Raw genomic sequence first — 15,344 nt, 5'->3', positions numbered from 1 at the left:
CCAACAGACTCACTCTCCCAAGAGGGTGGGCTAGGTGAAACTCTCAGATTAACTCCTTCTTGGCTGGGAAGCTGAGGCGGGGGGTGAGTCCAGCAAACAGCAGAAGATTGGCAAAGAATTAGGCTGAACAGAATAGGGGCCCTGAGCAGTAGCAGCTAAGAGGAGCCCAAGGGTACAGCTGGCATCAAAGTAGCCTGACCTGTGAATATTTATGGCTTCATTCATAGAGTTTAAGCCAAAAAGGGCAAGCAGATCATCTAGTCTGACCTGCTGTATGGCCCAGGCCAGAGATTGTCACTGGTACCCCTGCACTGAGCCCGGTCACTTGGGTTTGGTTACAGCATCTTCCCCCAAGGCAGCCAGGCTGGATTTGAAAACCTCAAGAGATAGAGAATCCACCACTTCCCTTGGCAGTTTGTGCCGCTGGTTAATTACCTGTTCTGTTAAAAACAGGTGCCTTATTTCTCCTTGGAACACGTCTGGCTTCAGCTGTCACCCCTTGGTTCTTGTTCTGCCTTTCTCTGCTAGCTTAAAGAGCCTGTCAATATTCGGTGTCTTCTTCCCATGAAGGTACTTAGACACCTAGATCAAGCCACCTCTTGATCTTCTCTTTGAGACACTAAATGGACTGAGTTCCTTTGTCTCTTGCTACAGCATCTTTCCCATTCATTTGTGTGGCTCTTCTCTGCAACCTCTCCAATTTTTCCAACAGCTTTTTTATAATGTCGCCCCCAGAGCTCCGTTAGGTCAAAGAGCCGGTGAGTACTTGGCCTTTTGTCCCCAGGAATGTACGCACAGACTGTAATCCATTCACCTCTCCTTTTTGGTAAGATGAACAGATGGAGCTTTTTAAGTCTCTCTAATGATTTTGCACACCCCTGGGTGATGTCCATCTAATTTTCTAGTGGAGACCAGCCCTTAGCATAAACTAAGCCCAAGACACCTGCCAGGCATCTATAAAATTGACTCTCCAAACCATCTTCAAGCACTGGCAAAGTCTGTCCAGCATCTTGTCTCCAACTGTGGCTGATCTCTCATGCTTCAGAAGAAGGGGGCGGGGGGAATTATGTGTCAGGGGAAAAAAATTCCCTTCCTGACACCTGCAGGGGGTCAGCCGAAGCCCACAAGTATAATTTGATTAGTCAGTGTCGGGGCTGTGGGTCTAGGGAGCCATGTGGGTGGCTGGGCTGAGGTCTCTGACTGGAGCTGACTAGAGTCAGAACTGCTCCTTGGGATCTGATTTATGGGACTCCTGGGAGGAGGGATTACCCCGAGGGCTAGCTAACCCTTCCACTAGATGCATATAATGTAAATAACTCACACGGAACAGTCCTGGATTTGCATAGCCCGGACACCTGCTCCTACCCAGTGTAGGGGGTGGGGGCAGCAGTGGTACTGGGAGAAGGGGGAAGATTTTTACACATATAATATAATCACATACACACACTCTGCTCCTGCAGTAGTTTAGGCAAAACCAGCTGCACAGGATGGCACATATCCACACCCAGCCCCACATTGCTATGGGATGCGGTGGGATGGAGGCTGTGCGCCTATAGAATACCTGCCTGCTTAGCCTTGGTTTCCCAGTTCCACCACCCCACAATTGCTCTCAGTGGCAAATGAGGAGTTAACCCACAGAGGCCAAGATGAATCCTTGTTTAAAAAAAAAAAAAACAAAAAAAACCCTCACATCACTTTTATTGAAAAAAATAAAAATCAAACTTATTAAAAAGAGCAAAAAAGTAGCTTATGAAATACAGTAAAACAGCCACCCTAGCCCCACACACACACAATAAAGCCAAAGGGGAAAAATGCCACCATATCCTTTTCTCTCACAGGGATTTCTATTGCACCTGCCACCATGGTATCTGGGCGCTTCACAACATGAACTGAGTATGTCCTCGTGCCCCAGGGAGGGCAGGGCAGTGCTAATATCTCCATTGTACATCCCCTAATGTGACCGCTCTCAGCCCCTCCCTGAGCCTAGAGTAGAGCCCAAGAGCCCTGGGTCTCAGCCACACCTACTCTAACTATTATTATTTATCTAGCACCTAAGGCAGGGGGGTTCTCAAACTGGGGGTCATCGTGAGGTTATTACATGGGGGGTCACGAGCTCTCAGCCTCCAACCCCTGGTATTTATAATAGTGTTAAATACACAAAAAAGTGTTTTTAATTTCTAAGGGGGGTTCCCACTCAGAAGCTTGCTGTGTGAAAGGGGTCACCAGGACGGAAGTTTGAGAACCACCCACCTAAAGCATACTAGGCACTTAAGAGCACAGACAAGACCTTGCCCCAAAGAGTTTACAATCAACTGGCCAGCATGCGGCTCCCAGAGCTGGGGACAGAACCCATCTGTCCTTGCTCCCATCTCCTATCCTTCCCATTAGGCAATATTCCCTCTAAAGGGCAGTAGCCACCACACTGTGGCATTTGCCAGTCAGGAGCTAGGACCCTTATGGGGGTCAGGAGAGAGGGGATATTTAACCCTTTAGAGCCCAGCCAGCAGTCTGGCTTGGATGTGCGTTTCTGCAGCAGAGGCAAAGCCCCAGCAACCCTTGGGGTCCTCTCCTTCCTCAACCCCAGGGTGAAGGGGAAGGAGTTGGAGACAGAACCCAGGAGTCCTGGGCTCTATCTGAATCTCCAGGCAAAGTGGTATGCTATGGTGTCCCTTTGCGTAGCCCATGACACCTCATGGGGCTCAGCCCCCCCACTTGGGCTCAGGAGCCAGCCAAAATCAGCCCAGGAGCCCCACAAACAAATACATGAAAAACCCAGATCTCTCTTTACATTAATCCTTTCCTCCCCCTCCACACCATTCTACAGACATTCCCTTTGCTGGAATTCCTATGGAATGGTGGTGGGGAGCAGAATGGGGCTGAGGGGCAACCCCTGATGGGGTATCTGCCTTGTAACAGGAGACTGGGGGACGGGACGGGACAGGATACTAATCTTTACACCCACCCGACAGAGATGATGCCCATGGAAAGAAAGGGGGAAGTCAAGAGGTACCAGCCCCCCTCCTATGCAAAGCCCCCCTGTCCCTCCTATTCCAAGCCCCCCAGTTTGATGGGGTGCACTCAGACGAGCCGCTGGTGATGGTGGATGCTGCAGGAAGATGAGGGGATGGATCTGAAGGAGGCTCACAGCAGGGCCTTGAGGAGGAAAGAGAGCCCCGCCCCACACGACAGCCCTAGTGCCAGGAAGAAGGTCATGATGGCTCCTGCCAGCTCGCTCTCCTGCGGCAGCACCTGCCTATGGGGCGAGAGAGGACACAGCTGAGAACCACACACACCACTCCCCAACATGCAGAGAAACCCAGCACTGAGATGCAGCCACTTCTCGGGTGGGCTGTGAGAGCGGTTTACATCAGGATCCCTCTTCTGGTGCTGAGATGCCACTCTGACTGCGCTGGGAGAGTGCCCCCTGCAGTGCAGCACAGCATCCCCTAGCAGCACACTGGGGCACTGGCCTCAGCACCAACTGCGAGGGGAGAGCACCCTATAGAAACCTTCCCCACCCCGTTTCCTGCAGTTCAGAAAAGCGCCCCCTAGCAGCACACTGGGGCATTGAGCTCAGCACTGACTGCGCTGGGAGAGTGCCCCCTACTGAGCCCCAATCCTGCCCAGTACTCACTTGGGGGCAAGGCACATGGTGAGCGAGACGAAGTAGCCATTGGAGAAGGAGAAAGGCAGCATGAAGAGGATGAACCAGGCATCCTGGTGGAAGAGCACGGGCAGGCGGGTGCGGGGCTCGGCCTGGCACAGCATGAGCAGGGGCACAAACAGGAAGCGCAGGCCCACCAGCAGGGGGAGTAGCCAGAGCTTCTTCTCTGGCTGGAGAGCAGCAAGGCGGGGGGGTATCAGAGTGGGAGGGAAACCTGGCAATCATGGGCTAATCTCCCCCATGCAGACCCAGTGCAGGATTGTGCCCCCCCAACATCACCCACTCCATTAAACCCTCCCTTTGCCCCAAGGGTTCACCGCCGATGGAGGCTGCTGATTTCCCCCCCCCCCCCGCCAATGAGTGCAGAGCTTGGCCAGGGGCTGGGTGTTCCCTGACTCACCCAGCGGCAGTATGAGGTGACGCTTCGGCCCAGCCAGTCCATCACGTTGAACAATAGGAAGCAGCAAATAGGGGTGAAGAACTCACCTATATGAAGGGGGGAAAAGTTGGGGAACAGAACACAAGGCTTTCATCTCTAGGGGGCACCTGCTCCAACCCAGCCCTGGGGCATCAAATCACAGCACCACCCAGAGCCAGGGATTCATGCCAGGAGTCCCGGCTCCCAGCCCCCCATGTTCTAACCATGAGACCCCACTCCCTATACTCACTCCATTGCCTGCTCTCCGAGGTGCTGGTGACGGTAGCAGTGATGGCAGGGAACATGGACAGGGTGACAGTGAAAACCATGACAATGCAGAGTGCCAGCAGCCAGATCTGCAGGGGGTTGGGAAGACAGTCAGAGCCAGCTGGGCCCCACCCCCAATAGCTCCAGAACCTCTCAATGAGACGCAGCTGCCTGCAGAGGGTAAGGCAGGGGTGGTTTACCCAGGGATCCCTTGCCTGGCACTGAGATGCAGCTACCTCTGGGAAGGGGCATTGGGACTGTTTATAGGGTACCACAGGGACTCTTCCCCCAATCCCCCTTACCTTTCGAAGCACACCGAACACCGACGGTCTCTCTGGTACCGGCCCCCTGTTCTGGGAATTGGTGGCTGTCCCATTGTGCAGGGCGAAGGCTCCCTTTCCAGAGCTCTCCACACTGATCTCCTCCAATGTCCTGTGTGTCCCGTTAACCATTCCCAGCATTGGCTTCTCTGGGCCCTGCGGCTCGTTTCCAGGCCTCTCCGACTGGTCCCCACTCTGTTCCTCTGGGGACACAGGGAAGAGAGGCAGTGTACAGAGATCCCAGAAGTCTTCAGCTGGCCAGAGCATAGCGGGAGCTTTGGACACCACCCATGGCAGCGCGAGGGCGCATGATAAAGCGCCTGGGTGTACCAGGGGGTGTGACACCCCACATGGCGTGCAACAGGGTCTGTGTGCAAGGTGTCAGCACAGCACGTGGGCACATGAGGAGCCAGGGCAAGGTAGGTGAGCTCAGCAAATGGGTGTAAGCGGCCTCACCTGCTCACTCGCATCCTGCCCACCAATGAGCCCTTTCCCAAGCTGTGGGCAGCAAGGTGTCCCCCTGCTGCAAAAGGCCCTAAAACTCACCAGGGCCTAGAGTACCGGGGCCCAGCAGCCCAGCCTTGGTCTCCAACTCATTGCGTGGGTCACGCTGCCAACTCCGCTCCATGTAGTGACGGAAGAAAGCCTGCAGTGGGCGACAGGACAGAAGCGGGTCTGTGGAAGGGGCACTCATCTGAACCCAGGGCACCACACCCATGTCCCTTCAATCCCCCCATTGCTAATACTCTACCCCCCACTCTCCCCCACATGGATCCAGCCAGCTAGGGACACTGCTTTTATAAGTTCCCAACACCCACACCCACTGCTTGCATCCCCAGCCAGCTTGGAGCCAGCACCCCCCAGAGGGGAAAGTCCCTATGCCACATTCCCTGCCCCGGCGGTGCAGCATCTCACCATACGGGGCAGCATAAGATAGCAGACAATGGAGATCAGGGTTCCGACACAGGGGGTGATGAAGTAGCTCAGGGCAGACGTCTGCGCATCCACACCACCTGAAACAGCCAGCACAGCACGTGGAGCAACAGCACGCAGACAGCACGATGGGGCGCTGAGCCCAATGTCCCAGTGCAGCACTAGGGGGCGCTGTGCTGCAGTGAGGGAGGACTCAGTGGGGGGCGCTCTCCCCTCACAGTCAGTGCTAGGGGTGGGGCTCAGCGGGGGGAGCAGGAGAGGGGCTGCGGGTGGCGAGGCAGATCCCCGTCATACTCACTAGCCATGGAAAGCAGCATGGCGCTGGCGGCGAAGGTCCCGGCCATGCCCTGGCCGCTCAGGAAGAGTGTGCTGTAGCCCTGGGGCAGGGTGCCCAGCTGCCCGAACAGGCTGCCTTGCAGGACGGCGCAGAAGGCTGGGTAGAGACACAGTGGGTCAGAATTGCCCCCACAGCCGGGGACCCCTAGTGCCATGGGAGGAGGAGGCGGGAATGCTGAGCCCAGACCCCTCCCCGCCAGTCTCCTGGGAGTTAACCCTTAGCTTCCCTCCCCTACAAAAAATACACCATACCCTCGCTGCCCCCTCCCGCACACCATCATCAGTCGCATCTCCCACGTGGGTGCACAACCCCATCACAGACCCCCCCCAAGCTCCCTTCTGGCTCCAATCCCCCTGCACTCAGTGGGCTGTGAGTCACTGTATTTGGCTCTGTAGGGGCACAATGGAAGGGGAAGATTTGCAGACCCGTTCCCCGCCCTCCCAAACCAGCCAGCCCCTCGGCCTGGGGGCCCCCTGAGAGAGGAAAGCTCCTGTGTCCCATTCCCCACCCACACTCACAGTTAATGAACCACACAGAGCCTATGGTGATGGAGAAGAAGCTGTGGGGGGGCATTTCCACCCTGACCAGCACAGCTGTGAGGATGAAGAGGAGGAGGATGCCACTCATGCTGCCGAGGACCCGCACCTTGTCTGGGATGCTGCGGGGGGAGGGAGGGAGCAGGTCAGAGCCCGGGGGTCTCGCCCATTACTCCAGGGCTGACTCAGTGTTGGGCCGCTGGTACCTTGTCACCCCATCAGCCCCGACTGCAGGGGGGCCAGCTCAACGGGACCATAGGGCAGCCCCGACTGCAGGGGGGCCAGCTCAACGGGACCACAGGGGTGTGTAGGAGGGAGAGGGACCCTCTGGCTTCCCTGCTAGCCCCTGCGGTGGGTATGGGGCACTGGCGCTGTTTATAAAGGGACCCCACCCATCCCAGTGCTGAGGTTGTCAGGATTAGATGCCCCTAGAACTGCAGGGGGCTGGGGGTGAGTGGGGGAGCCCCAGGCTGGGATTGCAAGGGGCTGGAGTCAGGACTGAGAGGCACCAGCACAGCTGGGAGGAGGGGGAACCTCGTGCTGGGGTCAGGACTGAGAGGTACCGGCAGAGCTGGGGTGAGGTGGGTGGGAGGAGCCCAGGGCTGGGATCAGGACTGAGAAGCACTGGCAGAGATGGGGGATGTGGGAGTGGGGGGAGGAGCCCCGGGCTGGGATCGCAGGGGGCTGGGATCAGGACTGAAGCCCTGGCAGGATCAAGGTCTCTCACCATTGGTAGAGGAAGGAGTTGAGCAGAGTGAAGAGCAGCAGTGGGAGCTGGGAGAGCAGCGTGAGCCAGTTGTTGAAGTTGAAGTCATCCTGGGCTGGGTCTGGCTGCGTCACAGAGCTGTTCCCTCCTGGGCCCACGGATGAGCTGGTCCCCACGATGAGCCGGGCCTGGAAATACTGTGGGGAAGAGACGAGGTGAGATGGGGCTGCAGCCCTGCTGCCCACACAGCCTCAGGGGCACCTCCCCCACTGAGCCACCTAAGCCCCAGCAAGACCCCTACATGCATGGCTGCACACCTGTCCCCCCAGTGCTCCCCCTCCCTTAGCCCAGCACCCCACTTCCCCTCCTCCTCCCCGTAGCACCATACCTGCCCCTTGCCTACACCAGCCCCCTCAGCCCCTCCCATCCCCCCAGAGCCCCATGGCACTCAGGGTCGGTACCGGGATGGCCGTGATGAAGAAGTTCCAGGGCAGGAGGGTGCCCAGACCCAGGATGAAGATGATGATTCCCACAGCATGAAACCTGGGGGAGAGACACTATCACCATGGGAACAAGGCCTTCCCCCTCTAAGGGGCACTGGCTCTGACCCCGCCCCAGGCTGGTGGGGGGGACTGGCATCTGGGGCACAGAGAGGGACTCAGTCTTGGTAGCATGTTCAGTCCCTGGTCAGCCAGCTGGGGCTCCCTCCCGAGGGACTGGGCTGAGCCCAGCAAACTTGCCTCAAATGGGGCCCCAATTGGGGATGGTTTCCATTTAGGACCCAGCTATGTGGGGTGCAGGGACTAGAATCCTCATGGACCTCCCCCCTCCAATCCAGGCTACCAAGCCAGGCACCCTCCCCACCTGCCCCCCCCCCACTCTTTCCTGGCTCTGCTGCTCACACCTGGACAGGTAAATCTCTTTCCCAACTTAGAGATCTGCAATTCTCCACCCACTATTCCCCCAAGCTGCCCCCAGAGTGGGATGGGGTGGGGATTGCACACTGCCTTACATCCGAGCTGGGGATAGAACCCAAAGTCCTCTGGCTGCCAGCTCTCCCCTCCCCACCTGCCTGCTCTAACCCACCAGACTCCACTCCCCTCCCAGAGCTGGGGATAGAAACCCGGAGTCCTGGTTCCCAGCCCCCATCTGCTCAAACCACTAACCCCACTCCCCTTGCTCTGCAGTCATTTCTCATTAGCTCCAAGGAGCATTGACTGCATAGCTAATGTGGGTCCCCTCCCTGACGGCCTGCGGGGATGGGTCGGGGTGGTGGTGTTAGGCATGGTCCGCAGCTCGAACCCCTCCTCCTGCCCCCCTTATGGGCAGGTTCAGGGAGCGTGAGTGCCTTGGTTTGACCAAAGGTTTTACAGAGTGGGCAGAGCGGCCAGCAGAACCCCCCTATCTCCCAGCCTGCTCCTTTACTCCCAGGGTGTCCATGGAGCAGCCCCTTTCCTTCCCCAGCCCACACATGGGTTCTGTACCAGATTCAGGTTTCCTGACTCCCAGCCTCTCCCACCCCTCCCCACCTGAGCCCCACAGGACACAGCCCCTGGGGGATGGTGGTCCCAGAGTATGTGCCCTGCCCAGGCAGAGCTCCACCCCCACACAGGGGGTGCCCAGGGTCTGTTGTTGGCAAAGGGGAGCTGCCACTCACTGGTCCTTGGGCTCGTCCTGTCGAGCCATCTGGGTACTGCCAGGGATGTCTCCGTGCCTTGCGGGGAGGGAGGGGACAGTGGACAGCCCTGGCTGGTTCCCTGCAGCACCTAGAACAAAAAACACTCTTAAGAACAGGGAGGGAGCAGCCCTCAACCCACCAAAGAGCCCTGGGGGATGGAAAAACACAACCTATGGAGGGGGGATGGGCTTAAGGAGAAACCCGCTCATACAGGGGCCTCACAGGGAGGCTCCCAGCTCTGCTGTGGAAGGCAGGTGAAGACAGAGGCCAGCTAACTCCAGGAACAGAAAAAACAGCCCTTGGGTACCCATGTTCCCTTCCAAAGCCAGGATAGACCCCAGGAATATGGACTCCTGTCCCAGCCCCTGTCCCCTCCCACAGCTGGGATAGAACCCAGGCTCCTGCCCCAACTCACTAGACCTCACTCTGCTCCTCAAGCTGGGCATAACGCCCAGGAGTTCTGGCTCCTGAGTGCCCCCTACTGAACACCCTGCATCACAGCACCCCCCAGCTCCGCATTGGGGCATAGAGACCAGCACACACTGTGATGGGAGAACACCCCCTACCGAGCTCCCATGTGCTCCCTGCGGCACTGCACCCCCAGCAATGCACTGTGGCACCGCATCCAGCACTGACACCTAGGGGAGAACACCCCCTACAGAGACCCTGCCCTGCTCTCTGCAGTACAGTGCCCCCTAGTACCAACCAGGGGCATTGGGCCAGCAGTGACTGTGAGGGGGGAGCGGCCAGCGCAGCGCCCCTAGCACCAGGCCTGCTTGTGAGATACTCCACGGCATCTCAGCGTGTAGCAGGCATACCGTGAGTCAATGGCAAGGGGGGAGTGACTATGAGTGCCTCCCAGCGCTGGCAGCGGACCCGGCCCAGGCTTTATTCTATACAGAGCTCCCATTACCTGCTGGGAATTGGCAGGGCATGCCACTGTCCCTTCCCTAGCCTGAGGGCCCTGCCTTTGCCTGAGGCATCTCAAGCCCGAAGGACATGTCCCAGCCTTGCTCCAGGTTGTGTCTGTGGTGGGGATGAGGCTACAAGCAGCTTTTGCAGCTGTCAGCCAGTTGGGAGTGCCCTGGGTTCCCCTCTGACCAGCTAAAACAAAACATCACTCCAGCCTGCACCATCTAAACTGAGGGTTTTAACAGGAGACTTGTCTGCACTTTGACATGTACAAAATCTCTTCGGGACTGCTCAGCCAATGGTCAAATTAAGACATCAGACCGAACCGGAAAATTCCCTAGGCAGGGTTGAGAGCCTGACACTTCCTATTATAGGACACTATTGTTACATGCTTAAAACTTTACTAGACTTTTACCAGAAAGGCTGAAATTTCATACACAGGTCATCAGGCCAAATTTTTTTGGAAAATTTCAGCCAAAACAGCTCTGCCATCTCCAAGAATGAGGTTAGGGAACAATGCATGGTTTTGCCTATGTTAATTATATATATACATATTCTGGAGTCCTTTACTTTGGCTCTCGCACCCCCATGCTTTGCAGCAGGGACTGTATCTGGCAGGGTGGGTTGTCAGCCAGGGCTGTGCCTTTTGCAATCCCCATGAAAATCCATCTACCCAAATTTGAAAATATTGCAGTTCACATGTGCGCAGTAGAGACTCCTTAGAGCTTAACTAACATTTCTAAGAATCCATCCTCACCGGGCATGCTACATCCTCACATAGGGCTTGAGCATTCTCCCTCAAGCTCAGGTCTATGAGGCAAAACCAGACCTTTTCCAGGCACTGGAACTGAGAGCCTCTCTCTCTTGTGCAGTCAACGGGCCCCTTACTGGCACCCAGGCAGAGCGGAGGAGTACATCATCCAATTCAAATACAGAGGGGACAAGATCCAGATCAGGCGGAATGAAAGGAGTAGACTGGGACAAGGAGCTGGAGACTGGGATCAGAGGTCTGCGGAGTGGAGATTGGGACTGACTAGGTGAGGCGAATGGGGGAGGGACAGATTGGAGGGGAGGGGACAGAAGGGGTCAAGCTTGAGGAAAGGGGCAAGAGCCTAGATCACACTCCTCACTAGAGCTTGGAATAGAACCTGAGATTCCAGGGTCTGCTGACAGCTGAGGAATGGTGAGACAGCTATGAAATACACTGGCAAAGTATCCCATCCCCCTGGGCCACATAGAAGAGAACAGCTAGCAATTACTCAATAAGCTCAAAGAAAAGGAGTACTTGTGGCACCTTAGAGATTAACAAATTTATTAGAGCATAAGCTTTCATGAGCTACAGCTCACTTCATCGGATGCATTTGGTGGAAAAAACAGAGGGGAGATTGAACTTTGTGACTTCGTCCTCAACCATAACTATTTCACATTTGGGGACAATGTATACCTTCAAGTCAGCGGCACTGCGATGGGTACCCGCATGGCCCCACAGTATGCCAACATTTTTATGGCTGACTTAGAACAACGCTTCCTCAGCTCTTGTCTCCTAATGCCCCTACTCTACTTGCGCTACATTGATGACATCTTCATCATCTGGACCCATGGAAAAGAAGCCCTTGAGGAATTCCACCATGATTTCAACAATTTCCATCCCACCATCAACCTCAGCCTGGACCAGTCCACACAAGAGATCCACTTCCTGGACACTACGGTGCTAATAAGAGATGGTCACATAAACACCACCCTATATCGGAAACCTACTGACTGCTATTCCTACTTACATGCCTCTAGCTTTCATCCAGATCATACCACACAATCCATTGTCTACAGCCAAGCTCTACAATATAACCGCATTTGCTCCAACCCCTCAGACAGAGACAAACACCTACAAGATCTCTATCATGCATTCCTACAACTACAATACCCACCTGCTGAAGTGAAGAAACAGATAGACAGAGCCAGAAGAATACCCAGAAGTCACCTACTACAGGACAGGCCCAACAAAGAAAATAACAGAACGCCACTAGCCATCGCCTTCAGCCCCCAACTAAAACCTCTCCAACGCATCATCAAGGATCTACAACCTATCCTGAAGGACGACCCATCACTCTCACAGATCTTAGGAGACAGGCCAGTCCTTGCTTACAGACAGCCCCCCAATCTGAAGCAAATACTCACCAGCAACCACACACCACACAACAGAACCACCAACCCAGGAACCTATCCTTGCAACAAAGCCCGTTGCCAACTCTGTCCACATATCTATTCAGGGGATACCATCATAGGGCCTAATCACATCAGCCACACTATCAGAGGCTCGTTCACCTGCGCATCTACCAATGTGATATATGCCATCATGTGCCAGCAATGCCCCTCTGCCATGTACATTGGTCAAACTGGACAGTCTCTACGTAAAAGAATGAATGGACACAAATCAGATGTCAAGAATTATAACATTCAAAAACCAGTCGGAGAACACTTCAATCTCTCTGGTCACTCGATTACTGAACTGAGAGTGGCTATCCTTCAACAAAAAAGCTTCAAAAACAGACTCCAACGAGAGACTGCTGAATTGGAATTAATTTGCAAACTGGATACAATTAACTTAGGCTTGAATAGAGACTGGGAATGGATGAGTCATTACACAAAGTAAAACTATTTCCCCATGTTATTTCTCCCCCCCCACCCCAGCCCACCCCCTCTGTTCCTCAGATATTCTTGTTAACTGCTGGAAATAGCCTACCTTGCTTGTCACCATGAAAGGTTTTCCTCCTCCCCCCCCCGCTGCTGGTGATGGCTTATCTTAAGTGATCACTCTCCTTACAGTTTTCAGAGTAGCAGCTGAGTTAGTCTGTATTCGCAAAAAGAAAAGGAGTACTTGTGGCACTTTAGAGACTAACAAATTGATTAGAGCATAAGCTTTCGTGAGCTACAGCTCACTTCATCGGATGCATCCTTTTCTTTTTTCTCCTTACAGTGTGCATGATAAACCCATTGTTTCATGTTCTCTGTGTGTGTATATCAATCTCCACTCTGTTTTTTCCACCAAATGCATCCGATGAAGTGAGCTGTAGCTCACGAAAGCTTATGCTCTAATAAATTTGTTAGTCTCTACGGTGCCACAAGTACTCCTTTTCTTTTTACGAATACAGACTAACACGGCTGCTACTCTGAAACCTGTCAATAAGCTCAAGCGGCAGAGACTCCCTGCTGATGACCCATGTGGGTGTCAATAGGATGCCACATGATAGAATTGGCATTTTTTAAAAAACCTAGCCAATTACACACAAAAAAACGATGTGAAAAGAACATTAGCAAGGTTGGAAGGCCAAGCACTCAAAAGTTAGGAAGTTCCAGAATTAAGGTTGCCAGTGCAGCCTCAATTCAGCCCCTTGTGCGTATTGGATCTGATAGAGTCTTTAACCACAGTCTGTTTTTCCACACAAGCCCCTGCTGCATTCAGCACACAGGCTGGACCTGCTCTGGGGATGAATTAGAGGTGTGTGGTGAAGGAGGCTGTTGTACGTGGGACCCTGCCTCCTTTGTTGTAGCAGCTGGCAGGTGAGCAGTGGAGGAGGCAGGGGGCTGCAGGGAGAGGAAGGAGGGGCTCATTATTCAAGTAGGTGAATGCTGCTGTGGAGCACAGGAGTCTGCCCCTGCCTCTGCCACCAAGTTCCTGTGTGCTACGGGGCAAGTCACTTCATCCAGACTTTAGTGATTGCTAATTGTGTGTTCCTTGTTTTCTGGGTGTCTGACTTGAGAGCCTCGGATCTGATCTGCAGAAGCGCTGAGCACTCACCGCTGCAATTGAAATCAGTGGGAGCTGGGGTTTGAACATACGTTGTTCTATGTAATGCTAAAGAAACAGATTGTAGCTGACTCAGTGGGTTCCCAAAATTAATGGATACACTTGACCTTAATCTCTCAGTGCCTCACCTGTAACACGGGGGTAATACCCATCTCTCGCTTATAGAAGTGTTGAGAAGATAAATTAATCAATATTTGACAAGTTCTCAGATACTCTAGTGCTGCGCGCCATAGAAAAGCCCAGGAGGAAAACAGCAATTCTGTATTCATGGCAGGGGCTGCGTGGTGTACCCTGGAAGAAGGCCTGGGCACCCATTGAACAGTGAGGAGGAAACAAAATATTGAAGAGCCGCTTGTTTAACTGGCCAGAGCTCACCTGAGTACTGAATGAAGCAGGGTCCTGTGGGGGAAAAGAGCATGCTGTCATGAAGTTAAAGTCTGTAACATAATGCAGACACACAGAAGGGCTGAACGCTTTCACTCATAGGGTTTGTATTGCTTTGTTGCTGCGAGTCTTGTTAAAGTGATGTGCCCCTTGTGTGGCTGCAGCTGTCCTGGTACAGAGGTGCATCTAGCACTCCCATGGTACCCTGTTTTTGAACAATGACATTGATTGAAATTAACCAGGAAGAAGAAAAATACTGGAACTTCCCCCCAACACTCTCCCAAGTCACCCCCCATACCATCATGCACACACTCTGTAGCCACACACCAACTCCCCCCAACATCAGTCCGTACACTGCTATGACACCCCTCATTGTCCCCCAAACCTTCCCACAGGAGGGGAACCGAACCTCCACCACAATCCAGCCACCCCCCACTGTAGACACCCCCGAAGTCCCAACAGGACACTCCAAGTGCCCCCTTTACCACTCCTCTGAGGCACCTCGACAATGCAGACCTCCCCCCCAAGCCAGTGACCCTCAGCGCAGCCCTTACCCTCTATCTCCGGCTGAAACGCCTCTGCACTCTCTCAAGGGCAAAGGGGAGAGTCCTGCCCCCTTACAAAGCCCCACAGGTCACGAGGGGAACGTGTCTTCCGGCTGCGCCGCAAGCTGTCCCGTGCAACCACGTGTGAAGACGAAACCGCTACACCGCAGCGGGCCGCGACACGGTACCGGGCGGCCAGAAGGGGTCGGCACCGGTTTGTTCCCTTCGTCCCAGCCCCGCCAGCGGCCCCCCAGCTCGGGGACGCCCCGGGGGTGGGAGAGGGAAGCAATCAGCCGGGCTGAGGCTCCATGGCCCCCAAGGCCGATCCGGTTCCACCAGCTAGCGCGGCCCGGTCTCCGGGCGGCGGCGGCGGCGGGTGTGCGCCGGGAACAGCCCAGCCGCTCGTCCAAGCGCCGCCTCGCCTCGCCCCGCCCCCGGGGCCCCCTAGAGAAGGGTCCGGACCCCAGCGGCCCTTCCCGCCTGGCGGGGATAGGCTGGGCCCTGGCGGGGGGGTCACTGACACCCCTCGGAGCACCCCACGGGACAGGCAGCGCCGGGAGCGGAGCAGTTTTAGCCTGGGCTAGTCCCGCGCCCCTGGGATCGCCCCCGCCCCGGGAAGGCGCGTTCCAAAGGGTGACGCTGCCCGCGGTAGCACCCCCGGGTGTATCTGACGCAGCCCGTCCCGACTCACCTGGGCTTAGGGGAGAGGGAGCTGAAGTGGAAGGAAATCGGATTTAGCAACATGGTCCTCGGATCGGGGGCGGTGAGGTGCCTGCTCTGGGGCGCTGCCCCCACCCCGTGTCCGGATCGCAGGGAGGGGGGGTCCCTGCTCTGGGGCG

General features: G+C 55.3%; 1 protein-coding gene across 10 annotated transcripts; it reads right to left on the bottom strand.

Moving 5' to 3' along the window:
• Window positions 1–1,677: 1,677 nt before the first annotated feature.
• SLC29A2 (solute carrier family 29 member 2) lies at window positions 1,678–15,074 on the bottom strand. 10 transcript variants are annotated; one of them, XM_038411477.2, is made up of 14 exons: window positions 14,515–15,058; window positions 13,952–14,165; window positions 8,839–8,947; window positions 7,643–7,724; window positions 7,203–7,378; window positions 6,458–6,597; window positions 5,901–6,035; window positions 5,585–5,682; window positions 5,216–5,315; window positions 4,652–4,872; window positions 4,333–4,438; window positions 4,065–4,150; window positions 3,635–3,834; window positions 1,678–3,253 (listed from the first exon to the last, which is right to left on the bottom strand). In XM_038411477.2, the coding sequence occupies exons 2-14, from the start codon at window positions 13,992–13,994 to the stop codon at window positions 3,142–3,144; spliced, it is 1,608 nt and encodes a 535-aa protein (XP_038267405.1). In that variant the 5' UTR covers window positions 13,995–14,165; window positions 14,515–15,058; the 3' UTR covers window positions 1,678–3,141. The 10 variants fall into 10 exon arrangements, with proteins under 10 accessions (XP_038267405.1, XP_038267410.1, XP_043375469.1 ...); XM_038411482.2 differs by having other exon boundaries at window positions 13,952–13,975; XM_043519534.1 differs by having other exon boundaries at window positions 5,231–5,315; window positions 14,108–14,165; window positions 14,515–15,056.
• Between the last annotated feature and the right edge of the window lie 270 nt (window positions 15,075–15,344).

The sequence above is a fragment of the Dermochelys coriacea genome, chromosome 7, assembly GCF_009764565.3.
Source record: "Dermochelys coriacea isolate rDerCor1 chromosome 7, rDerCor1.pri.v4, whole genome shotgun sequence".
In the NCBI taxonomy this organism is placed as follows: domain Eukaryota; kingdom Metazoa; phylum Chordata; order Testudines; family Dermochelyidae; genus Dermochelys; species Dermochelys coriacea.
The sequence above is the reverse complement of the archived record's forward strand: the minus strand, read 5'-3'. Positions and strand labels throughout refer to the sequence as shown.